At 55.6% G+C, this 24,385-nt stretch overlaps 3 protein-coding genes across 4 annotated transcripts; 2 read left to right on the top strand and 1 right to left on the bottom strand.

Annotated features, from left to right (window-relative positions):
* Nucleotides 1–602: 602 nt before the first annotated feature.
* CDKN2D (cyclin dependent kinase inhibitor 2D) lies at nucleotides 603–2,973 on the top strand. The gene is made up of 3 exons (XM_065932689.1): nucleotides 603–638; nucleotides 915–1,070; nucleotides 2,036–2,973. Exons 2-3 carry the CDS (start codon nucleotides 930–932, stop codon nucleotides 2,393–2,395), a joined length of 501 nt encoding a protein of 166 aa, XP_065788761.1. The 5' UTR covers nucleotides 603–638; nucleotides 915–929; the 3' UTR covers nucleotides 2,396–2,973.
* A 420-nt stretch (nucleotides 2,974–3,393) lies between these two features.
* Nucleotides 3,394–12,522, top strand: KRI1 (KRI1 homolog). Of its 2 annotated transcripts, none has more exons than XM_065917771.1 (19): nucleotides 3,394–3,512; nucleotides 3,629–3,702; nucleotides 4,307–4,412; nucleotides 5,114–5,219; nucleotides 5,851–5,905; nucleotides 5,994–6,040; nucleotides 6,357–6,453; nucleotides 6,543–6,620; nucleotides 7,059–7,183; nucleotides 8,063–8,189; nucleotides 8,311–8,406; nucleotides 8,505–8,675; nucleotides 9,494–9,569; nucleotides 9,656–9,744; nucleotides 9,822–9,948; nucleotides 10,034–10,164; nucleotides 11,071–11,135; nucleotides 11,251–11,349; nucleotides 11,988–12,522. In XM_065917771.1, exons 1-19 carry the CDS (start codon nucleotides 3,419–3,421, stop codon nucleotides 12,325–12,327), a joined length of 2,103 nt encoding a protein of 700 aa, XP_065773843.1. In that variant the 5' UTR covers nucleotides 3,394–3,418; the 3' UTR covers nucleotides 12,328–12,522. The 2 variants fall into 2 exon arrangements, with proteins under 2 accessions (XP_065773843.1, XP_065773842.1); XM_065917770.1 differs by having other exon boundaries at nucleotides 5,991–6,040.
* On the bottom strand, nucleotides 12,517–21,215 carry ATG4D (autophagy related 4D cysteine peptidase). Its single transcript, XM_065917773.1, has 10 exons — nucleotides 20,603–21,215; nucleotides 19,735–19,818; nucleotides 19,479–19,652; nucleotides 18,581–18,854; nucleotides 18,442–18,506; nucleotides 15,601–15,731; nucleotides 14,209–14,287; nucleotides 14,051–14,127; nucleotides 13,847–13,966; nucleotides 12,517–13,058 (listed from the first exon to the last, which is right to left on the bottom strand). Exons 1-10 carry the CDS (start codon nucleotides 20,832–20,834, stop codon nucleotides 12,876–12,878), a joined length of 1,419 nt encoding a protein of 472 aa, XP_065773845.1. The 5' UTR covers nucleotides 20,835–21,215; the 3' UTR covers nucleotides 12,517–12,875.
* Between the last annotated feature and the right edge of the window lie 3,170 nt (nucleotides 21,216–24,385).

Raw genomic sequence — 24,385 nt, 5'->3', positions numbered from 1 at the left:
TTCCTTTCTCACTCACCCCATATCCATGCTTTATTTTGCTCACGGTGCTTAACACTAAAATTACTTAGTAGCTCGAATGCAGGCCCCCCAGCGCCAGGAACGGCTTCGGCACCCAGTGAATGAATGAAATAAAGCGCTCTGCACAGTAAGAACTAACAAATATCGCACCGCATAACTCCAAGCTGGACGGTCCCAGCCCTGCCTCCCTTTCCCTCGGAGGTGCCGAGGTCCCGGAGCAGCCCGCGCTACCCTGCTCCTGACCTTTCTCCCCTGGGTCAGTTAAACGGGCCCTCTTTCCCGCCCGCCGGTCGCTTTTGAAAAACCGAAAACCCCGCCATTGTCCGCGGTCCACCGGTCGCCGCAGTTCGTCCAATCAGGAGCGGGCCCGCCCACGCCGGCGCCCAAAGCCTCCCTGGCGACGCGTGGCCATTGGCTGCGCTGGCCAGGAGGGCGGAGCACTACAGGGTCGGGAGCCGGGCAACTCGGCTGGGCTACAACGTAGCAAGTTCATAAGAAAACAAATCAGCGGCGTTTGGGGGCGGGGCCGCGAGAGCTCTGGCTCCGCCCCCTAGCGGCCTGCTCCACAGCGGCGGAGACGCTGGCTCAGAACAGACCCCGCCCGTCGAGGAGGAGGGAGGGTGAGTTGGGGGGAGACCCGGCCCCCAAGGGGCGGGCGCCGGGCAGGGCCCTGCGGGCTAGCGGAGGGTTGGGCCCGGGCTCTCAGTCCCTCTCTACCCACCGGGTGACAGGGGGAGGAGCCGGCCGGGAGGGCGGGGGTCGCGCCGGAGACCCGTACAGGAGAATCCGACCCGGAGCCTCGTTGCAGGCCGGGGACGCTGCGGGGGGGCTGTCTGGGCCAGCGCCGTGTGCTCCCCCGCACTGACCGCCGCGGGGTGGGGCGGGGGGCTTCACAGGCCGCCAGGGTCGACATGCTGCTGGAAGAGGTCCACGCCGGCGACCGGCTGAGCGGGGCGGCGGCCCGAGGAGACGTGCAGGAGGTGCGCCGCCTTCTGCACCGCGAGCTGGTGCACCCAGACGTTCTGAATCGCTTTGGCAAGACGGCGCTGCAGGTGAGCCCGGGCCGGCCCGCAGACCCCTTCCCTCTTCTCTCCTTGTTCCCGTTGGTAGCCGACTGAGGTCTGTTCCTGCATCTCTGGGCTGACTTGGCTCCCTGATGTCCCCTTTCTTAGGTGGGTGGTGGATGGGGTTAGGTTGGGGGAGGGGAGAGCTTTCCATCTTTGGAGGATTCCTTGTTCTCTGATTGCGATGGATTCAGTTTCCCTGGAGAAGTTCTTATTCCCTGAGTGAGAGTTCAGCTTCTTTGGATCCTAGTTTCATGAGGGCGGCTCCAATGTCTTGGAGCATCTATGGACGATCCGACCGTAGGAAGGAAGGATTCCTGTTTCCAAGGTGTACCCATTTTCTGGGGGTTCTCTGAGAGGTATCCAGTTTCTTGTGGGGGAGAATCTATTCCTGCGGGGTTTTCATATTGGCCTATGGGAGGGGGGATACCAATAAGGGAATAGTCACAGATTACATGGGAGCCCCTGTTCCCTTGGGGACATTTACAAAAGAGGAATCCCATTTCATCAGAGAAGATCCCTACTATGGAGGGGGAAATTCCTTGGAGAAGGGGTTTTAAATTCCCTGGCCATCTCCTTTTCCTGGAGGGGACTGTTCTCTGAGGTCTGTTTCCTGGTGGGGTTCATATTTCCTGATGATTTCCCATCTGTGGGGAGAAGTGTCTCTGGTTCCTTGGGGGATGGTCTTAGGTTCCTTGAAATTTTCCATGGGGGCTATAGCCAAGCGGGGGGTGACCACTTTTTTGAAGGTCCTTATTCCCAGGAGATCTTGTTCTCTGGGGTCTCAACAGCTGCCTGGAAGTTGATGTTCCCTCGAGTTTCTCCTTCTCTTGAGAACCTTATATCTGGCATTGTCAACTCCTGAATGACCTCTCTCTCCAGTCACCCGTTTCCCTGGACTTCCTCCTTTGGAGACTCCCTGACCCTTCTCTACCCCCCCATCCCCCCACCAGGTCATGATGTTTGGCAGTCCCACCATTGCCCTGGAACTCCTGAAGCAAGGCGCCAGCCCCAATGTCCAGGACGCCTCAGGCACCACTCCGGCCCACGATGCAGCCCGCACTGGATTCCTCGACACCCTAAAAGTTCTGGTGGAGCACGGTGCTGATGTCAACGCACCCGATGGCACAGGGGCGCTCCCCATCCACCTGGCAGTGAGCGAGGGCCACACCCCTGTGGTCAGCTTCCTGGCTGCCGAGTCTGATCTCCATCACAGGGACGCCAGGGGGCTCACACCCCTAGAGCTGGCACGGGGGCGAGGGGCCCAAGAGCTCATGGACATACTGCAGCGGCACACGGTGGCACCTCTGTGACCTGGGGCCACCCACTCCGGCAGCAGGACCCAACTGAGTTCTGTGTCAGAAGAGGGAAGAAACACTTTCTCCCTTGGCTCCTCCTGCCCGCTGCCGAGGGGCACCGGTTTGTGGCTTGTTGGTGTTGATTTCTGGGGTGTGTGTGTTTGACGTGCATTTCTCGTTTTTTTTTTTTTCTCACCCCTTTCGGTGTGTTGGGCAGAGAAGGGCTCCTACAGGCAACAGCCACCTAAACGGTTCAGTTTCCTACACGCCTAGAGTCCCAAGGGCAGAGCGTTTAAAACCCCAACCCTCGAGTGAGGTCATCTCTTCCATGGCTCTTGGAACCTGTCGACCTTGGCCGGCTTACAGAGAGAGACCTCAAGTGTGCACACTGCTTTCCGGCATGGGGGAGGGGGGAGTGTTCCAAATCGATAAAAGGGGAGTATGAGTTCATTCATATTTTGTTGAAAGCTTCATTTCCAGTCCCTTGTACAGCGTTTAAAAAAGAAGTCTATTTATTAAGCTTTATGGAAAATATTGTTGTGTGTGTAATTTAATGTTTTTACCCATTAAATTAAGACTTGTGCATGACCACAGCGCGGGTGGCTTGTCATTTTTGAGGCCGCGATGGAGAGTCGCGTGTCCAGGATGTTTATGGGGATGGGCCCCGGGGGTCGCGGATCGTGGATGCTTTGGAGGAGGGGAGAGAGTGGTAATTCCCAGGGCGCCAGGGGTGAGTGAGCTGGGTGGGGCAGCGGTTTACGCTGTCGGAACGGAAGGGAGGCAGGAAACCGCGAGTGGAGAAAGGGCCCCCAGATGTCAGCTGGGTGCCGGGAGCCCCGAGGGTGGGGGAGTGGGATGGGCGGTGGCTGCAGCCTTGCCCGCAGAGGCGCGGCTCGTGGGCGGGGACTGCAGTCCCAGGGCAAGGGATCCCGGAAGGGCCCAGGGAGCTCCGCCCCTATTTAAAGGAAACTCTGCGTAGCCCCGCCCGCTGGGAGGCGGTGCTTTCCTGACGCGTGCGCAGTGGGTCGGAGAGCAGCCATGCCGGAACCGCGCGGGTCGTCGCCCCTGCGGGTGAACGCGGCGTTCGCGGCGCGGTACGGCCGCTACCGTGAGCGAGAGGAGCTGCAGCGGCGTGAGTGCGGGACGCATGCGCGTGGGGCGCCGGCGCGTGTTGGGCGGTCCGCAGGTGGGGCTTGATCTGGTCCCCCAGGCTCACTTGGGTGGGGGGCTCGCATCTTTGTCCCACAGTGAAAGATCGTTACGGGGACCAGCACAGCGGCAGCGACTCCAGCTCCGAGTCTGATTCCAGCGACGAGCGCGTGGTGAGCTTCTCCGCCTCCGTCCCGGAGTTGCGGGAGGTGTCCAAGGGCCCTGTCGCATCCTGGCCCGGACTTACAGGGGGCAGCTAACGTCCAACCCCATCGCGCCTTCATCCCTGACAGTCTAACCATTTCTCCCTGTCTGCCTCTGTCCCCCAAATGGGGCATCCCTCTGCCACGTGGAGCATCCAGCTTTTCCCCACACCAGCCCTGATCTTCCTAGACTCACTGAGCCATCCAGCTTTCCCACTCTGTTCTTCATATGCCTTCTCTGCCCACCTGTCCCTGTATCATCTGTCCCTTATTGATTCCGGGAAGTACCACCACCCCCTTGCCTGCTACCTTTTTTTGCTTCCTATTCTCTGCTCATGTGTGGTCCACCCCCACGGGGTCCCCTCTCCCACCCATTTGACCCCCTCCCACTCATATCCAGCCCTCCAGCCCTCCCCCCACCTGCCTCTACCCAGCTGGATTCTCCCTTCTTCTAACCTGTACCCCTCCCTGCACCCTAATTCCCACACCTTCTCAGCCTTCCTGCCCCTGTTGCTTACTGCCCCCATCACAGCCCCCTTCTGAAGTCTGTCCCCACCCCCTTTTTCTGCTCTAGGAATTTGACCCCCAGCAAGAGCGTGACTTTTACAGAACTCTCTCCTTGTTGAAGAAGAAGGACCCCCGCATTTATCAGAAAGATGCCACCTTCTATCAGCAAACAGGTCTGGGGCTGCTTCTCATGAAACCCTGGGTCCTCATTGCCTTAGAAGCTGTTGTGGCTATTTAATGGATCTTTCCGTGGTCGCTCAGACTCTTTACTAGAGTCTGCCTGCAATGCAGAAGACCTGGGTTCAGTCCTTGGGTCAGGAAAATCTCCCGGAGAAGGGAACGGCTACCCACTCCAGTATTCTTGCCTGGGAAATCCCATGGACAGAGGAGCCTGGCAAGCTATAGTCCATAGGGTGCAAAGAGTGAGACATAACTGAGCGACCAGCACTTTCACTTTTATTTTACCTACAAGTCAGACTTGATTAGCAGAGGGACTTCCTTAGTCGTCCAGAGGTTAAGACTCTGCACGTCCATCCCTGGTGGGGCAGCTAAGATCCCACATGCCACGCAGCCCAGCCAAAAAAAAAAAAAAAACTGATTACTAATCAGCTAAGAGTGTCCAGGGTTATGACCTGTTGTCACTAATAATGGCTGTGTGTCTGGCACTGTTCTGAGTGTGAATTACTCACTGAGTGATCACCACCAGCTATTACCAGGTAGTAGCAAGTGTGATGCCTGTTTGATAGCTGGGAACTGGTGGCTCGGGGATTTGAAACCTCCATCTGACTCTGGCCCAGCACAGTTATTCTCTGCCTGGGGGAGGAAGGGGGTTGTGGGTGTGGGTGATGACAGGTGTCTTGTGGTGGCCCTGCAGCATCGTCCTCAGACAGCGAAGAGGAGCCGGCAGCTGAGAAGAGAAAGAAGGTGCAGCCCATGTACCTGAAGGACTACGAGAGGAAGGTTATCCTGGAGAAAGGAGGGTGAGGAGACAGCCTGACTCCTCTGTTTCTACCTTCCCAGGGCAGGTGGACACGTGGGGGACTTAGGGGCAGGCGTGGGAAGAAGCCAGTGACTCACCAGAGTTGGGAGAACCTCAGAGAGCAGGTGGCTTGGTGACCTGCCTGCATCCCAGTGCCCCCGCCCCCCCAGCTGTTGCTCTCTTTTTGAATTTTTGTCTCTTTTAATAATTTTTATTTATTTATTTATCTTTGGCTGTGCTGGATCTTCATTGCTGCGAGGGATTTTCTTTAGTTACAGCAAGCAGGGGCTACTCTCTAGTTGTGGTGTGGGGGCTTATTGCAGTGGCTTCTCTTCTTGTGGAGCACAGGCTCTAGGGCATCTGGGCTTCAATAGTTTCAACATGTGGTTGTGGCTCCTGGGCTCTAGAGCATGTGCTCAATAATTGTGGCATAAGGGCTCAGTTGCTCCAAGGCATGTGGGATCTTCCTGGATCAGGGATCGAACCTGTGTCTCCTGCTGCATTGGAAGGCGGATTCTTTACCACTGAGCCACCAGGGAGGCCCCAGCTGTTGCTCTTAAGAGCCTCCCACCCCACGGTGACAGACAGGCCAGGGGAAGTCTGTTCTGAAACCTTCATCCTTCTTTGCCCAGCAAATATGTCGATGAGGAGAATTCAGATGGGGAAACCTCCGATCAGAGACTCCAGGTGTGTGGGATGGAGGCTGGGTGGGAGGAATGGGGGGCTGAGGGGCCCATGGCTGGGTCTGAGGCCCCTGTCACTCTCTCTGCAGCAGACCTCGTCAAAGAGTTATGTGGAAGAACAGAAGCAGCTGAAGGAAAGGTGAGACCTGGAGCCGGTTGAGCAGCCAAATAGAAAAGAGTTGAGGCTCTGAGGTTGGCAGGCCTGGTTCAAATCCAGCTCTGTCACTTAATGTGCCCACTTAATGGGCACTTGTGTGCCCTTGGGCCTGTCATTTGCTGTCTCTGGGCCTCAGTTTCTGTATCTGTGAAATGGGGTTGATCATGGGCTGTATGTCACAGCACCGCTCTGGGCTGGTCAGGAGGAGCTCAGGGCTTATTAGTAGATAGGGCTTATCTTTGGGGCAGCGGGCAGGGCCAGCGCACCCATCCTGAAGCTTGTTTTCTTGCTTGGGCAGCTTCCGGGCATTTGTGGAGGACAGTGAGGATGAAGACAGTGCCGAGGAAGGTGGCTCCGGGTTGCTGCAGAAACGTGCTAAAAGCAAAGAGGAGAAGGTGGGTGCTGGGTCCCGGGGGATGGGGGGGGGTGGCAGAGAGGGGGCACCGGGGTGTCCTGCAGATGCTCATCGCTGGCCACCCCTCAGGCCCGGGAGGATGCCGACTACATTGAGTGGCTGAAGGGGCAGAAGGAGATTCAGAACCCCGACACCCTGAAAGAACTGGTGAGTCCCATCCCTTGGTACTGACTCCTTAACTTCCCGGTCTGCCTGCATCCAGCCTTTTCCTGGAAACTGACCCTTAAGTGGCCAGCCGGGAGCACATAATCTGTTCCTTTTCTTTTTTCCCCTTGCACCATGTGGCCTTTGGGATCTTAAGTTCCCCAACCAGGGATTGAACCCGTGCCCCCTTCAGTGGAAGTGCGGAGTCTTAACCACTGAACCCCCAGAGGAGTCCCCAGGAGCACATCCTCTGAGGATGGGGCCCCACATCTCTGGGCCTCAGCTTCTATAACACAGGCATTATCCCACTTACTTCATAGACTGGCTGTGAAGCTGCAGTCACTTACACCCACTGGGTGCCCACCATCCACGCCCCTACCCCGCTGCTTCGCTGACCCTGAGTCCCTGACCTGGGTCTTATCACACACCCTTCACCTCTAGACTCATCTCAGGGAATTCTGGAACAACCCGGAGCTGGACGAGGGGGAGCGCTTCCTGCGAGATTACATCCTCAACAAACGCTATGAGGAAGAAGGGGAGGAGGAAGAGGAGGAGGAGGAGGAAAGGTGAGTGCCTCTGTCCCCCAGGGGCCTAGAGACTGCACTGGCCAGAAAGGAAAAGGCACTGGGTGTTTACTTTATCACACGGTTAGTAACGGAGTTAGGGGCTTCCCTGGTGGCTCAGTGGTAAAGAATCCGCCTGCCAATGTAGGAGACATGGGTTTGATCCTTGGGTCGGGAAGATCCCCTGGGGTGCTGGAGAAGACTTGAGAGTCTCTTGGACTGCAAGGAGATCAAACCAATCAATCCTAAAGGAAATTAACCCTGAACCGTTGGAAGGACTGATGCTAAAGGTGAAGCTCCAATACTTTGGCCACCTGATTGAAGAGCCGACTCATTGGAAAAGACCCTGATGCTGGGAAAGATTGAAGGCAGGAGGAGAAAGGAACAGCAGAGGATGAGATGGTTGAATGACATTACTAACTCAATGGACATGAGTTTGAGCAAATTCCAGGAGATAGTGGATGACAGAGGAGCCTGGCTTTGTGACCGTGAGGTCGCAAAGAATCAGACACAACTTAGTGATTGAACAACAGCAGCTGAGTTAGCCTTTTTTTTTGGCTACACCACATGGTATGGAGGATCTTAGTTCCCCAACCAGGGGTTGAACCTGGGCCCCCTGTACTGGAAGCGCAGGTCTTAACCACTGGACCACCAGAAGTCCCCAGAATTGGCCTTTCTTGAGGAAGAGACCCAGAATGTGGGCTCTGGAGCCAGCGGGCCCTGCTCCTGGATTTCCATGCCTCGGTTTCCCCATCGGTAAAATGGGGTAACAGTGGCTCCCTAGGAGAGGGTTCTTGTGAGGATTAAACACGTGAACACGCTGGTACCTAGGCTTGCAGGAGCTCTGCTGACCCCCTAGCCCCGCCCCATCTCATCCCTCAGGGTCCCTGGTCCCCCGGTCCAGCTAGCTGTGGACGACTCCTCAGACGAGGGGGAACTGTTTCTGAAGAAGCAGGAGGACTTTGAGCTCAAGTACAACTTCCGCTTTGAGGAGCCAGACTCGGCCTCGGTGGGTGGCCGGGCTGGGAGTCGGGGGCCGGGCTGGGAGTCGGGGGCCGGGGGCCGGGGAGACCCTGGCCGGAGGGTCCCAGGCCAGGGAAGGAACCCAGAATCATCTCTGGTGCCCACAGGTCAAGACCTACCCTCGGAGCATCGCCTCCTCCGTGCGCCGGAAGGACGAGCGCAGGAAGGAGAAGAGGGAGGAGACACGGGAGCGGAAGAAGAGGGTGAGTGGCTTTCAGGGCGGCCTTTGGGGGGATGTCCACCTGCAGGGTTTAGGAGGGTTGCTGACACCCGGCCTCTCCCCCTGACGTGCCGCCTGCAGGAGAAAGCGAGGAAGCGGGAGGAGCTCAAGCAGCTGAAGAACCTGAAGAGGAAGGAGATCCTGGCCAAGCTGGAGAGGCTGCGCCAGGTCACAGGCAACGCGACGCTGGGCTTTGAAGAGCAAGACCTAGAGGATGACTTCGACCCTGCCCGGCACGACCAGCTCATGCAGGTGTGACCCCAGAGCCCCAGCCCGAGTGCAGCTGAGTGTGGCTCGGGAGTGAGCAGTCCCTTTCTGGCTCAGAGAAGTGACTTGACCTCTCTAATCCTGTGTCTCTTGTCTGTAAAGTGGGTCCAAACTGCAGCATTTACCTCAGGCCCATGAGAAATACTAAATGCTAATTAACTTGGTAAATGCTCAGGGAAATGTGGGTCGCTGAATTTTCTTTAAATTCATTTACTGAGCCATTAGTGTTGATTGTTGTATTGGGAGGGGGAACACGTTCAGACCATGGAAGCAGGCAATGAGACCTGGATGGGAGCCGCAGTGGGGACCCCGGGCACCACGGAGTGGACCCAGACTCAGCCTGGGGGTTCATGGAAGGGAAAGTAAGGATGAGTAGACGGGCCAGGTGAAAAGTGGAGTGGGTAGGTACTGTGTAGTTGAAGGTAAGCCTTCACTTTCTAGGAGCTTCTTAATCCTGAGCTTCAGGTTCTGTGTTAGTAGTTTCTGTTTTTTGGGGTGCTTGTGAGAATGCAGTGAGACACAGCCCAGTGTTGGGCATGTAGTAGGTGTTTGTAGGTGGCACAGTTAGCAATATTTGCCTTTACTAGCCAGTGGAACAGGGGCAGAGAGCGGGAGGGTCGATGGGGCAAGATGAGCTAAGAAGGGGGTGTGGAGGGACATAGACACACAGGTTCTATGAGTGGTTCTCCCCACATCAGGAGCTGGGTCCTGGGGGGCGGTGCTGGGGAGCCACAGAAGGTGCAGGAGCACCAGTGTCTGGCGGGGAATAGGCCCTGCTGACCCTCCCGGCCCCGACCCTGTAGAAGTGCTTCGGGGACGAGTACTATGGCGCCATGGAGGAGGAGAAGCCGCAGTTTGAGGAAGAAGAAGGGCTGGAAGGTGAGGTCACTTGGGGTACCGGGCTGGGGGTGGGGTGCTTGGCCTACTGATCCCCTTTTCACCCCTGCCTGTCTGGCCTGAACCAGACGACTGGAACTGGGACACGTGGGCTGGGCCGGAGCAAGGTGGAACTTGGAGCCACCAGGAGCCGCACTGCGAGGACCCTGACTTCAATGTAGGTGCCCTGGGCATGGGAACCGGGGGGGCGCCTCAGAGGGTCCCCCGGCAGGCCTGACCTGTGTGTCCCGGCAGATGGACGCCGACTATGACCCCAGCCAGCCCCGGAAGAAGCAGCGAGAGGCCCCTCCGTTGGGCAAGAAGAAGCGAAAGTCGCCCTTCGCTGCGGCCGTGGGACAGGAGAAACCTGTGTTTGACCCCGGTGAGGCCCAGGCAGGTGCCCGTGGGTGGGCAGGGGCTCCCTAGGGCCCCGCATGTCCCAACAGCCTGGCTCTGTCCCCACTCAGGGGACAAGACATTCGAGGAGTACCTGGACGAGTATTACCGGCTGGACTACGAGGACATCATTGATGACCTGCCCTGTCGCTTCAAGTACCGCACGGTGGTACCCTGCGACTTTGGACTTAGCACTGAGGAGGTGGGACCCCAGGGTACCCCAGAAGCAAGCGGGGACGCCCAGAACTGGCCATGTTGTGAATCTCCAAAACAATAGAACCAACAGTGCTAATAACAATACTAGTAATATTGCCTGCCACAAAGGTTTTCTGTGAGGCAGGGGCTCAAACAGTGCTCTGCCCACAGGAAGCCCCAGTAAATATCAGTTTTAATTCTGTATATTGGCAGCAGCGTGGCCATTAAGCCTTGGCACCTGTTGAAATCTTGACCGGGCCACTCAACAGCTGTATAACCTTGGACGCGTGACTTAAGGCTCTGTAACTTGGTTTCCCCATCTGTAAAATGGGCCTTATAACAGCCCCACCTTATGACTGTGGATGTGAAACAAATGTGCTTTGAATGTTATTGTGCCCTAGCCATGATGGCTATGGATGCTTGACTGTAAAGATAGCCAATGATGATTGAGTTTAGACCATTTGTATTCGCTTCATCATCCTGACAACCTTCTAGTAGGTTCTGAGGTGGGGTGCCCAACTCATAAGTGAGGAGACTAAGGTCGTAAGGTTGGGAACCTGGGTCTCATCTGTATTAACAAAGCTGGTCATTGGCATGGAGACCCCTCCCCTGGTTTGAGTCTGCTGGGACCACAGTGTACCAGTCAGGGCCCAGATTGTAATCTGACATTAGCCATTTCCTGGCCATGTGACTTGGGGTAAGGATCCCCTTCTCTGGGCCTCAGTTTTTCCATCTGATGCCCTCAACAAAAAATCTTCCATTGGCCTCTGCAGAAATCAGCTCTTTCTCACCATCATGACACTGCTGCTTGGTGGAACTAGCATTACCTTGCTTTGACCCATGAGGTGACTAAGGCTGAGAGTCAGGGCCCCCCGGGGCTCCAAGCAGGACCCCACCCTCCCTTCCCTTGCAGATCCTCGCTGCCGACGACAAGGAGCTGAATCGGTGGTGCTCCCTGAAGAAGACCTGCATGTACAGGTGAGGGAGTGGGGCTGGGCCGGGTACCCCAGGAGGAGGGGCAAGCAGGCTGGCAGGCAAGCACGAACCCCACCCAGGTCACCCAGTGACAGATGTGTCCACTTGGGGCCTGCAGGTCGGAGCAGGAGGAACTGCAGGACAAGAGGGCGTACAGCCAGAAGGCCCGGAACATATGGAAAAAGCAGCAGATCTTCAAGTCACTCTGCCCAGAGGAGTGAGTATGGCTGGTGGAGGGATGGGCTTCTGAGCCCTACCAGGCCCAGGGTTTGAGTCATGCTTTGTCAGCTGTTTGTCACATGACCTTGGGGGTAGGGTTTCCCTTCCAATACCTGGGCATCAGGTCTTGGCTGGGCCATAGCTGTATGACATTGGGCAAGTCATTTTCCCTCTCTGGGCCTGTTTCCTCATTTGCAAAATGGAGATACAGATGGCTCACTTCTTGCTGGGTTTTTCTTTTTTTTGAAGATTAAGTAAATCAATTCAGGTAAAGTGCTTAAAACAATAAATGCTGGATAGCTGTTAGCTCTTGTTACTGTTACTGTGCCTGTTATTTCCTGATCTGTAAATCAGGAGTGCTCACAGAGTTGATATAAAGCTAAAATGAGTTAGTTTGTGTGAAGAGCTTAGTGTAGGCACAGGCTCAGTGATCAAGAGCATCAATCACTCACTCCGGTTTCAGAGTAGAAAAATCCCAGTGTGGTATCAGACCCATGTTTGAGTGCAGGCAGGCCCCCAAATTGTTCTGGCCACTTCTCTGAGCTGCCCCTTTCCTCATCTATAAAAACGGGGCAGGCTCGGGGAGGAACCTAATCGTGACCGGCCTGGGCTGATCCATGACTTTTCTTCCTCCAGGGCAGAGATGCCCACGGAAGCCACAGGGAAGCCACAGAGAGACAGAGCTGGCCCATCGGGACAGCTGGTGGCACTTGATGGGGCCTGTGGCAAGCAGTCCCAGCCCGAGAGCACCCCAGCACAGGAAGAGGCAGACCCTGTGACACCCACGGAGAAGCTGGCCTCCCAGAGGCGGAAGAGGGGCAAGAAGGCACGTCTCCTGGGCCCCACAGTGACACTCGGGGGACGTGAGTTCAGCCGCCAGAGACTGCAGGCCTTTGGCCTCAACCCCAAACGGCTGCACTTCCGGCAGCTGGGCCGACAACGGAGGAAGCAGCAGGGGCCCAAGGGCAGTCACTGAGCTCGAGGGAGCCTGCAGGGGCCCTTTCCCCTTCTTATTGACTGTATGGCCCCCCACATCTACCTGTAGGCCAGGGAGTCTTCCCATCTTAGAGATGTGGAAGCTGAGGCCTACTCAACAAGCTTCCCCAGATGACGGGGAACCTCCCCTCAAGACACACTCAAATGCTGGGCCCAACAGTAGCCACAGTCAAGTCAAACGGCTTTATTAGCCCCCAGCAGCCACGGCCCCTCCTCCCTCCCACCAGCTCTTGGCAGGATAGGGGCTTTGTGACCGGTGAGGGGCATGGACGGTCCAGTGCAAACTACAGTACGGAGTCAGGCCCTGAGTGGGTGCCCGGGGGCCTCCCTCCCTGCCCCATGAGGAGGGCCCAGTTGGTGGGAGGCAGGTGTGCGGGCTCTGTTCCTGGCTGAACGGCCCCAGCCCGGAGGCTTCCTGGACTGGTCTCTCTCAGCTGCACTTGTCAGGGGGGAGTTGAAGCTCCCACACCTAACATGACATAAATTAAAAAATAAATAGGGTTGTGTCTTCTCCCTTATCCCCTCCCTTTATAAAAACACAAAGTCCTCAGAGCTTGGGCGCTTAGCCTTGAGGAGCCGGCCACTGCGAGGGAGCCGCAGTGTCTGCTGGGAGGGTGGGGAGTAGAGGTCATCCAGGCTGTGGTCCTGAGCGTGGCCGTCGACCAGGGTGAACATGGGGTATCGTTCTGTGGCTGAGGAGGAGCTGAGGACCTGTGGGGAGGAGAGAGAGCAGCTCAGTCCCAAAGCCATGATAATTACCCAAGTAGATAAAATTATTTTAGCAGCCATATTTATCAGGTACTTCCTGAACTCAACTCCCATCCCTCCAGGGTAGTGATGCAGACCAGCCAATCAGCACCTTCTGTGCTCTGGCTACAGTGATTGGCTCAGTAATGAGCATATGACCTTGTGCAACCAATGAACCACAGCCCTGGGATCTTCCTTCTCTGCTAAGAACATGGGGCTCTTTCCACTGAACTGGATAGTGGGGGTAGGGTGAGGGGCAGCTCCCCTGGTGGCTCAGCAATAAAGAATCCCAGGTTCCCTGGGTTGGGAAGATCCCCTGGAGAAGGAAATTGCAATCCTCTCCAGTATTCTTGCCTGGGAAATCTCATACAGAGGAGCCTGGCGGGCTACAGTCCACAGGATTGCAAAGAGTCCGATGACTGAGGATGTGTGCACACCCAGAGAAGCTGGTGGTCATTCCTTACCACCGTAAGGGTAAATCCCTGAGAACAACAGAACCAAAGGACAAGGCAGGTCCTACGACCTCAGCCTCTGGGGACCAGGTGTTCCCTTAAATTTTTCATTTCATGACGCTTTTTGCTCTCATCAGAGCTGGGCTTTCTAATCAGACCTAACCCAAGCTGAAAAACCCTGTAGGGCTCCTGCAGGATAATCATCCTGACAACATGGTCAGGTCTGCTGGCCTCATGGCCTCTGTTGTCTTCAGCTGTAGCCCTGCCCTTGCCCCCCACCCCCTAACACACCCGGCTCACCCTGGTCAGCTCTGAGCAGAGTGTTTCAAACTCCTTTCTGTCTCCAGCATAGAAGCCCACGGTACAGCTCGGGTCCATCTTGGCAAAGGCCATCTTGCGGGGTGAGGTGCAGTGGAAGGACTGGGGTGGATAGATGAGGGAGGCTGAGGGGGTTCCCTCCACACACCTCCAACCCCCCCCCCCCGGGGATCCCATCTCACTCACCTCCAGGGGGAAGTCGGCCTGGCTGACATCTACAGTGGGCTGGCAGTAGTGTGGGTCCAGGTAGAGCAGGAAGTCATCTGCAGGGAGGACGTGTGAGGGAGGGGGTGGAGGTGGAAAGGGCGTGTGGGGGGATGTGGAGCAGTGTGGTGTGGGCCTACCCTGGTAGCCGATGAAGTACAGCGAGTGGCGGGGCTTGCCCCCCATGATGCCCAGGCACAGCTCTGAACGGAGGAGCTCCTGCCGGAAGGAAAGGGGGTGGAGTGAGGACCCAGGACAGGTGCTGTCAGGCACCCTGATGCCTCATAAAGCCCCAGGGCTTCTTCCCTGGTGGCTCAGTGGTAAAGAGCCCGCCTGCCAATGCAGGAGACAGGCTGGATCCCTGCTCGAGGAAGACACCCCCTCTCCCCCATGCCACGGAGCAACTAAGCCCACACGCCACAACTACTGAGCCTGTGCTCTAGAGCCTGGGAGCTGCACCTGCTGAAGCCCATGCCCTGGAGCCTGTGCTCCCCAACGAAAAGCCATTGCAATAACAAACCTGCACACCCCAACAAAGAGTAGCCCTGGCTCGCCGCAACTAGAGAAAAGCCTGTTCAGCGACAAAGACCCAGCACAGCCAAAAATAGATAAATAAAATCATTCCAAAAAAAAAAACCGACAGAGGCCCAATGTGTGCAAACCCAAGCCTGTGCTGGGCCCTGGGGGGTGGCAGTGACCAAGATAGACAAATCCCTGTCCCCATGGAGCTTATGTTCTAGTGTGGGAGAACGAAGAACAAGAGGAGTAAGTTCTGTCATGTGTCAGAAGGTGGTAGCTCTCTGGAGAAGAATAAAAGGAGGGAAGAAGGCTTTGCAGTGTTAAGCAGGGAGAGTCAGGAAAGACTTCACTGAGAGATGATGTATCAGCAAACAGTTAAGGGAATTCAGAATTCGTCTTGGGAAAGAGCACTCCAAGTGGTGGGAATGGCAGGTGCAAAGACCCCGAGGCAGGTGTCTTCTGAGAGCAGAAAAGAGGCCTGTGCGGCTGAAGCAGAGTGAAGTGAGGTGGAGAGTGAGTGTGGGCAGATAGTAGAGGGCCTTGTGGGCTGTGGGGAGATCGCTGGCCTTTGCTCTGGGTGTAAACACACCGGGGTCTTTCCAGCCTTGCTGTTCCTTTTGCCTGGACGACTACTCCCCTGGCTTCTCATTTGCTTCTGGCTAGAGAGGGGCTTTCCGAGGCTGGCCAGCCACCCCCACCTGCCCTTCATCATGTTAGTTTTGGTTCCTTTACAGTACGAGTTGCAACGCCACAGCCGTCAACTTGCTTCCACACCTACTGCCTGCTACTCCCCCACTAGAATGTCAGCTCCCAGACGGCATCAACTGTTGCCTGTTCACCTGAGTCCCCAGCAGCTGAGAGGGGTTTTGGCACATAATAGGTGCTTCATAACTACTAGATGATCCAATGAAGAGACAAGGGAAGCATAAACCCCTAACCCAAGCTGAAAATGTCTGCAGGGCTCCAGTGAGGGGGGCGGTGGGGGAGGCACGGGGGAGCCTGGCAGAACCTACCTTCACGCAGGGCACGTACACGGGGTTGAGAGTTTCTCCACCAAGCCGCACTGGAACCAGGATGACCACGGACTTCCATTCAGCCGTAGGGTCTGGCCGGGCCACCAGGCGTGCCACGTCCGCCTTGTATACTGCAAAGACAAGGCAGCAGGTCACGTTCTCGCCCGCCCTTCAAGTCTCACTGTACAAACCTCCATCCTTAGGGGCCCAACCTCGCAACCTCCCCGGATGACACTCCTGTTCCTGGCAGAAAAGCTTTTCAGCATTTGCCACCCCCCGCCCCAAACTCCCTCAGACAATCCCAGGCACGCCAGGCAGGTATGGACACTTCCATTTCACAGAGAGGGCGACTAAGATCCTGAGATTATGACAAAGAGTGTAAAGCCAGGAGGGAGGTGAAGAGCCTTCCCCACAGTCCAGAGTGCCTGCCCAATCCCGGGCCTGACTAGTCTTCCCCGACTCGGCACCCGGGTTTGCTGAGATGGAAATGGGAGCACCAGTCAGTCAGCGGAAAGGCCCTGTGTGTCCCTCAAGTTCCATCCGCTGGTCTCTGCTTTCCTGTCATCTCCTCGTGGCTATGTAACCCCCTCCTGACTCCCAGAAAAGGACATTCAGTCTTTCCTGGAGACAAGAGCTGCAACGGTCTGAATGCCTCAGTCATGTCCAACTCTGTGCAAACCCATGGACTGCGGCCTGCCAGGCTCCTCTGTTCATGGGATTCTCCAGGCAAGAATACTGGAATGGGTTGCCATGTCCTCCTCCAGGGGATCTTCCTGATACAGGGATGGAACCCGCGTCTGTTAAACATCTCCTGCACTGGCAGGCGGGTTCTTTACCATTAGCGCCACCTGGGAAGCCCCCCCTCCCCCATTTCAGATGTTGAAATTCTAACCCCCTCCCCCAAGTGATGGAATGAGGAAATGGGAGGTGATGAGGTCATGAGTGACATCACTGCCCCGGTAAAAGCGACCCCAGAGAGCATGCTTGCCCATTTTGCTGCCTGAAGATACAGTGAAACAAACCAGGAAGTAGGCCTCCAACAGACACCAAAACAGCCAGTGCCTTGATCCTGGACTTCACAGCCTCCAGAATTATGAGAAATAAACACCTTGTTTACAAGCCACCCAGCCTGTGGGTGCTTGTTTTGTTTTGTTGGCTATGCTGTGTAGCTTGTGGGGTCGGAGTTCCCTAACCAGGGATCAAAACCAGGTCCCAGCAGTGAAAGCACCGAGTCCTAACCACTGGACCACCAGGGAATTCCCTGGCCTACAGTACTTTCATTATACCAGCTCTAACAGACTAAGAGGCTCTCTGTGAAAAATTACACCTTGCCCTAAATGCCTGTATTTTTTCATAAACTGTATAGGGTCTGTAGATTCCTTGATACCAATCCATGAAGCTAAACTGATTGCGAGGGCATAATAACAATGAGGGGGCGCTTCCCTGATAGCTCAGTTGGTAAAGAATCCACCTGCAATGCAGGAGACCCCAGTTCAATTCCTGGGTTGGGAAGATCCGCTGGAGAGGGGACAGGCTACCCACTCCAGTATTCTTAGGCTTCTCTTGTGGCTCAGCTGGTAAAGAATCCACCCGCAATGCAGGAGACCTGGATTTGATCCCTGGGTTGGGAAGATCCCTTGGAGAAGGGAAAGGCTACCCACTCCAGTATTCTGGTCTGGGGAATTCCATGGACTGTATAGTCTATGGGGTCACATCACAAAGAGTCAGACACAACTGAGAGACTTTCACTCACTCAATAACAAAGAAAGGTAACATTCAGTGAATACTTACCATAGGAGAAGCTCTGCTCTAAAAGTTACTATTTTTAATTTAAAAATCTTACATATTTTTGGTTGTGCTGGGTCTTTGTTGCTGCTCTGGCTTTTCTCTACCTGCAGAGAGCAGCGGCTACTCTCTAGTTGTGGTGCACCGGTTTCTCACAGCCAGCGGCTTCTTTGTGGAGCACAGGCTCTAGAGTGAGGGCTTCAGTAGCTGTGACCCTTAGGCTCAATAGTTATGGCTCTTGAGCACAGGCTCAGTAGTTGTGGCGCATGGGCTTAGGTGCTCTGTGGCATGTGGGATCTTCCTGGATCAGGGATCAAACCCATCTCTCCTGCATTGGCAGGTGGGTTCTTTAGCACACTGAGCCAGCAGGGAAGCCCCTAAGAGTTATGTTTATCACTGACTCACTTAATCCTCAGGAAAACCCCGTGAAGTAGAGGAGACCTGACTTTTGTATGCATTAGCACTGTTTACAAAGCATAAGTGAGTTGGGAACTTCCCTGGCGGTCCTGTGGTTAAGAATCTGCCTGCCAATGCAGGGGACATGGGTTTGATCCCTGGCCTGGGCAGATTCCACATGCCGAGGGGTAACTAAGCTCTTGCGTCACAGCTATGGAATCTTGAGTGCCTGGAGCCTGTGCTCCGCAACAAGAGAAGCAACAGCAATGGGAAGCCCATGTGCAACTAGAGAGTCAAAGAGAGTAGCCCCTGCTCACCCCAAGGAGAGAAAAGCCCACCGCAGCAACAATGACCCAGTGCAGCCAAAAATAAACAATCATTCTTTTTTAAAAAGAGTGAGTTGGACCCGAGAGAGGAATTCCTTCTGTCCTTTATTCTATTACTCAAAGAAGCCCCTGAGGTCTCCTCTCCTGATTCCACAGAGAATGAAGGGATTCTGAGCAGCGCCCTCACCGCCCAATGTGGGCCTCCAGTCCTTTCCAAGGGTCCCTCTGCTGCATAACTTGTCTCAGCCTCTGAGGAAAGTGGGTGATAAGAGGTGACTGAGGCAGTGACTGGCGCAGGGCGAGAACCCCGTGACCTCAGCCCTCAGCCCCTTACCTGTGCAGTCCTGGGAGACGTATACCACCAGGCGGGTGACCTCTGAGCAGCTCTCCACAGCTTTCCTGGGGATGGAGGAGAGGCCTGAGTTCCCCGGAGGGGACCCAGAGGCTCCCGCGTCCCCTGCCACGGCCCTCACCTGAGTATGTGTGCCACCAGAGATGGCCCATACCAGTCGCCTGCCTTCTTGCCTGAGCCCTGCCCCAGCTCCACCAGCCGGTGTAGGCCGAAGGGGGCCCGGGGATGGTCAGCGAACCAGGACACAATCTGCCGGTGCCGGCGCTCCTGCTCCAGCTCAGGGGCCTGGGCCCAGCGCGGAGGGATCCACCGGGCAGGCCCGCGGTACCGGTTGGGAGAGCCCAACCCCGAAGGCTCAGGGGGGCCCAGGCCTGCGCCCTGGGACCACGTCCAGTCTGGTAGGGATGCAGCAAATTGTCAAATGGCAGTGGTATGGGGGGTTGGGGCAGTTCCCATGATTCACACACAACACTAATGCTCCATTAGAAACCTCATGTTTAACTACACTTTTCACATTCCTTAAACTTGCTATTAATTTTTACATTTTGGATGTACTGACGCCATGCGGGAGCTTAGTTCCCTGACCAGGGATTGAACCTAGCCCCCTGCAACGGAAGCACAGAGTCTTAACCACTGGGCCACCAGGAGTGAGTGAAAGTCGCTAAGTCATCTCCAGCTCTTTGCGACCCCATAGACTGGGGCCTGCCAGGCTCCTCTTGCCAGAATTCTCCAGGCAAGAATACTGGAGTGGATAGCCATTCCCTTCTCCAGGGGATCTTCCCAACCCAGGATAGAATCCACATCTCCCACATTGCAGGTGGATTCTTTACCGTCTGAGCCACCAGAGAAGACCCCCCTTAAACTTATTTTATAAACAACTCTCACTCCACCCCCAAACTTAACTTTACACACAATTCTAACAGGACTTGAAATTCTTGGTTTACAAACCATTCTAACACTTTTGACCTGGGGTTGGCGCTCTACTCCTTCTGTGCCCTTCCCCCTCCACCACCGCTCACCTCTGGGCAGGAAATGAAGCAGAAGGCCCTGAGCCAGCATCATCTGCCCACTTCGTAACATGCACCCCCAGCCACAGTCTGAGGTCAGGCTGCCTCCCGCGAGGGGTGGGAAGTCGCGGCGGTATGTGAGCCATAGGCGGGATACAAAGTCCCGCTGGAAACGCTGGATGTCACCTGCAAGAGCAGGCTTCTTAGCTACCACCAGAAACACCCCTTTGGGGCCTCCTCCAACCCTAGTCAGGGGCCACCAGCTCACCCTCGCCCTCGAAGCGGTAGCGGCGGCCACAGAGATGGACGTTGGAGATCTTGCTAAAGCTGGTCCGGCTTTTGACTGCCCAACCTGGGGAGGCACAGGGCAGCCCCCAGCAAGATGAAGAACTTGCTTGGCAGACAGGTACCCTAACAGACAGCAACAGCGCTTGCATGCCCCCATGTGTGAGACGGGGACTCTCCTAGTTCTTATCTCAGGGGAGGCTCTTGGGGAATCTGTGCTACATTCCTCTCAGATGGAGGCGGGGCCCCTATAACAGCCACATGTGCTGCTTGTGCATGCTCAGTCATGTACAACTCTATACCACCCCTTGGACTGTAAGCCGCCAGGGTCCTCTGTCCGTGGGATTCTCCAGGCAAGAACACTTAAGTGGATTGTCCAGTTCCTCCTCCAGGGGATCTTCCCCACCGAGGGAGCAAACCAAAGTCCCTTAAGTCTCCTGCACTGGCAGGCAGATTCTTTACCAACTGTGGCATCTGGGAAGCCACATGCATGTCTATCATTAATTTCAGGACGAATCAAAGCGGGTCTGATTATTGTACCCATTTTACAGAGGAGGAAAATGGAGGCACAGGGAAACAAAAAAAAAGGTTGTCCTAGGTCACACTGAGGAGTCGACTGAAACTTGAAAACACATTCCCCTTTGGACCTGCCAGCCAGCGGCCCGCCCTGGGCTGGGCAGGGCGGGAGACGACCCACAGGTGACTCACAGGAGGGGAACAAAGGGTGGAATACTTGGCAAGGGCAGGGTCCTGGCTCTCCTTGACTCCCACCGAGATCCTAGCCCTGCCCGCCAGAACTTCAGCTCGCTCCCACGTCAGAATCGAAGCCCCGGGCCCCGCCCCCTCCTCACCGTACTTGACGTTGTTCCAAGCGGTCAGGAACTTCGCCTTAAACTTGTCCACTTCGTCCGGCTCTCCGGGGCCGGTCCCAGCCGATGCAAGAGCGGGGCTGCTAGCTCCGGAGGGCCCCAGGCCGTTGGGGTCCGGGGCTCGGGGTCCCCGCGGCCTGCGGCCCTCCGGGCGGCGCGCGTCCTCCGGACTCCCGCTCCGGTACTGAGCGGCGGCCGGCGACACGGAGTTCATGGGCGCGCCGGGCGGGCGGACCGAGGGCCCCGGGGGCCGCGCGCGAGCGCCCCAGGGGCCAGGACGCGGCCGGGACGCGGACGCCCAGGAAACTGCTAGTGCGGCCCCGGTGCGGCGACCAGGCCCCCGGGCCCGGCGCGGGACGCTGTCACCGCCGCCGCCGTCGCCATTTTAGCGGCCCTGGCTCCGGGAGGGAGGCGGGCGTGACACGGCCGGACGCCCCGCCCCGGCCCGGCCCCCAGCCTGGGTCCCCGGCCCCGGTCCCCGGTGGCGGCTCTGGGGACTCCTGACGCGGAGCCTCCCGGCAGCGCCACGCGACCCCCACCGCCGCCCGCCTTATCGCAGCGCCCAGGCGCGACCGAGCCCCTGCAGGTACTTATCGGAGGCCCCAGAGCCGGGTCGCCCCGCCCCGGTCCCGCCCCGCCCCCGGCTTCGACCCCGCCCCTGCCGGGCCCCGGCCCCGCCCCCTCCAGGCGCTGAGGGACTGACCACCCCCCGCCCCCGAGGCGGGGTCCCTTATGCCGTCGGCACCTGCCTGCGTCCCCCGAGGGATCAGAGCGCTCCTCCGAGAGCTGCTCACCCAGGACCCGCCTCCACCAGGGGCCCAATCTGTGTGTGATACCCACTCACCCAAAATCCCCCTTCAAGCCAGATCTCTAAGTGCTTCAGTTTCCCCAGGAGCAAAAAGGGGCTCGAAAATACAACACAAATGAGTCTTCCTAATTTTACTGAGGGAAAGACGCCAGACCAAAAAATTTAAAAGTATGTACTTTATGTTTCTATTTAAACTCTAGAAAATGCAACCTCATCTATAGTGGTTGCCTGGGGGTTGGGTGGGGAGACGTGGGAGGGAGGGATTAAGAAAAAGAACTAGGATTTGTTTAGTCTTAATATCTTGATTATGGTGATTGCTTCCAGCTCAACGGATTGTACACGTGAAAAGTGTGTGGTTTGCTGTGTGTCACTTATACTCAATAAAACTGCAGTAAATGTTTTCAATGTATCTAACTCAGGAACGTTTGGAAGACAGCTGAATTCATCTCTCTAAAGCGCTTAGCTTGGCATTTGAGGCACAGTTAGGGCTCAGCGAAAGCCAATCGTGATCTCACAGGCAGAATGAGTATAGTGACCCTGGAAACCACAGAGAGAGTGGCCTCTAGTGGCCAGCTCAAGGGCTGTGTCCCCAGCTGGCTGAAGGAAGTTGGATGAAGGATCTGGACAAGGGTGTGTGATGTGAAGACATGCCTCCTTTCTCAAATTCAATAGGTACCATCCCACCTCAGGACCTTTGCACCTGCTGTTGCCTCTGCCTAGACGTCTCTTCCCTGAGATATTTGCATGGTCTCCCTCAGCTCCTGCAGGATTTTATTCATATGTCATACCTGTAGTGTGACCATCTTCAAAATTCCACCCCATCCCTACCCTTAGGACCTTTTCCCTTCCCTGCTACATTTTTTTTTCCCCCCAGAGTAGTTATTATAACCTGATTGAATAATCTGGGGCTGCTATAATAAATAGGGCAGACTGGGCAGATTATGTAACAGACATTTCTTTCTTTTTAAAAAATTTTAGACATTTCTTTCTTTATTAGTGGCTGCACTGGGTCTTCATTGCTGCTTCTCAACGCAGTAGCTTCTCTTGTTGCAGAGCACAGACTTTAGGCCCGAGGGCTTAATGGGCTTCAGTAGTTGCAGCATGCAGGCTCTCAGTAGTTGTGGCCCATGGGCTTAGTTGCTCCATGGCATGTGGGCTCTCCCTGGACCAGGGATGAACTACTGCATTGGCAGGCAGATTCTTCTCCACTGGACCACCAGGGAATTCCCAGACATTTATTTCACATACTTCTGGATGGTGGAAGTCCAAGATCAGGGTGCCAGCGCTGCAGGGGTCTTGGTGAAGGCCCTGTTCCCAGTTATATCCTCACATGGCCTTTCCGTGGTGCATTGCATACAGAAAGAAATACCTTGTTTCTCTTCCTCTTCATAAGGTCATTAATCTAATTATGGGGGGGGCTCTACCCTCATATCCTCATCTAACCCCAATCAATTCCCAAAGGCCCCACCTCCTAATAACTTCACATAAGGGGGTTGGATTTCAAAATATGAATTTGGGAGGGGGGTGGACACAAGCTTTCAGACCATAGCACTGACCTTCTATTTATATATAATTCTTATTATGTTATATCCACTGTCCCCACCACACCATGAGGGCAGACATCTCTGTCCATCTTGGTCACCGCTGACTCCTCAACACTCAACATGGGCCTGGCATACATAGGTGCTCAAGCAACTTGTGGAATGAAAGGAGAGTTTATAGCCTCTCAGAGGCAGACTGACTGACGTGGCCACAGGTGATCCCCTTCTGTTTGATTTCCTGCCTGGACCCCCTCCCACCACGGCCACCACTGTTGATGGAAACTGCCCACCTTGGCCAGGCAGGATGATAACCACTCGCATGCGTTGTCTCACAACAGGAGATTCCAATAAAGAATACAGTGCTGCCGCCAAAACCAACCAGGAGAATTCCGGAGAGGCCAAAAGGAGGGAGGAGATGCCAGTCCATCATATGTCCTACCAACCTCCCAGGATCCTTTGCACTGAAGTCCCTCTTGGCTGAGAGATTCGAACCATCAGGAAGGACCCTGAGTCAGACCAAATACGGGCCAAGCAAGATGACTGGCCAGAGACAACTCAGAAACTAACCCCATCACCATAAAAACATGAGACTTCGAGCCATGTGGTAGAGCAGTTCCCCTGGGTTTCTTATCCTGCTGCTCTCTGCCTGGGCGTGCCTTGCCAATAAAGTCTTCTGCTTTGTCAGCACGTGTGTCTCCTCAGACAATTCATTTCCAAGTGTTAGACAAGAGCCCATTCTTGGGCCCTGGAAGGGGTCCCTCTTCCTGTAACAGTTCCTTCCTGGAGGAGGGCAGTGATTTACTGTGACCCTCAATTACTTCCCGTTACCCCCATTTCATGCAAGCATAGCCACAACCTCAGCTCTCCACCTGGGTGTCTGTCCGCACCCAGCATCCAGTTGCCACTTGTATCCCCTCTTGGAGTCCTCCAGGCTCCCCAGATTTGGTGCACCCTTAATTGATCCTGTCTTTCACCACCACTGACTTTTCCTCCCATCCCTTGGCTCCCCCATACCCAGGCTTCATTGTCTCCCTTCCCGGGGTCTGTCAGTCCACCTATTAACCTGTCCCTAATTGTCCTCATGTCCCCAAAGGGGCAGAGACTGCAACCAGGTGTCTTAAACAGATGACCTTGCTTCTCTATACCTCAGTTTCTTCATCTGCCAAATGGGATAGTAATTGTTCCTACTTCCTAGGGTTTCAGAGAAGAATGAAATGAACATGCAAAATGCTTAAAACACAGCATGCTTAAAACTACCACTTTACTGTGAATTGTTATTGCTATTGTCATTTTTATTCCCATCATTGCCCTCTGAAGTCTGGCCCCCTCCATCACAGTTGCATCCTTCTTGGCCTCCTGCATGCCATCGTTGACCCTTCAGATCCACACAACAGTTGGAAAAAATGATTTTTAAAT

Source organism: Muntiacus reevesi, chromosome 1, assembly GCF_963930625.1.
Source record: "Muntiacus reevesi chromosome 1, mMunRee1.1, whole genome shotgun sequence".
In the NCBI taxonomy this organism is placed as follows: domain Eukaryota; kingdom Metazoa; phylum Chordata; class Mammalia; order Artiodactyla; family Cervidae; genus Muntiacus; species Muntiacus reevesi.
The sequence above is the reverse complement of the archived record's forward strand: the minus strand, read 5'-3'. Positions and strand labels throughout refer to the sequence as shown.

Excerpts from the sequence above, each read along its gene's own strand:
- CDKN2D (XM_065932689.1), top strand. The coding sequence starts at position 930 with ATGCTGCTGGAAGAGGTCCACGCCGGCGACCGGCTGAGCGGGGCGGCG. Across the intron at positions 1,071-2,035 it reads TTGGCAAGACGGCGCTGCAG|GTCATGATGTTTGGCAGTCC; the intron begins GTGAGCCCGGGC and ends TCCCCCCACCAG.
- KRI1 (XM_065917770.1), top strand. The coding sequence starts at position 3,419 with ATGCCGGAACCGCGCGGGTCGTCGCCCCTGCGGGTGAACGCGGCGTTC. Across the intron at positions 5,220-5,850 it reads GTTATCCTGGAGAAAGGAGG|CAAATATGTCGATGAGGAGA; the intron begins GTGAGGAGACAG and ends TTCTTTGCCCAG. Across the intron at positions 11,350-11,987 it reads AAGTCACTCTGCCCAGAGGA|GGCAGAGATGCCCACGGAAG; the intron begins GTGAGTATGGCT and ends TTCTTCCTCCAG.
- ATG4D (XM_065917773.1), bottom strand. The coding sequence starts at position 20,834 with ATGAACTCCGTGTCGCCGGCCGCCGCTCAGTACCGGAGCGGGAGTCCG. Across the intron at positions 18,855-19,478 it reads GCTTCATTTCCTGCCCAGAG|ACTGGACGTGGTCCCAGGGC; the intron begins GTGAGCGGTGGT and ends CATCCCTACCAG. Across the intron at positions 13,059-13,846 it reads TCTGCTCAGAGCTGACCAGG|GTCCTCAGCTCCTCCTCAGC; the intron begins GTGAGCCGGGTG and ends TCCTCCCCACAG.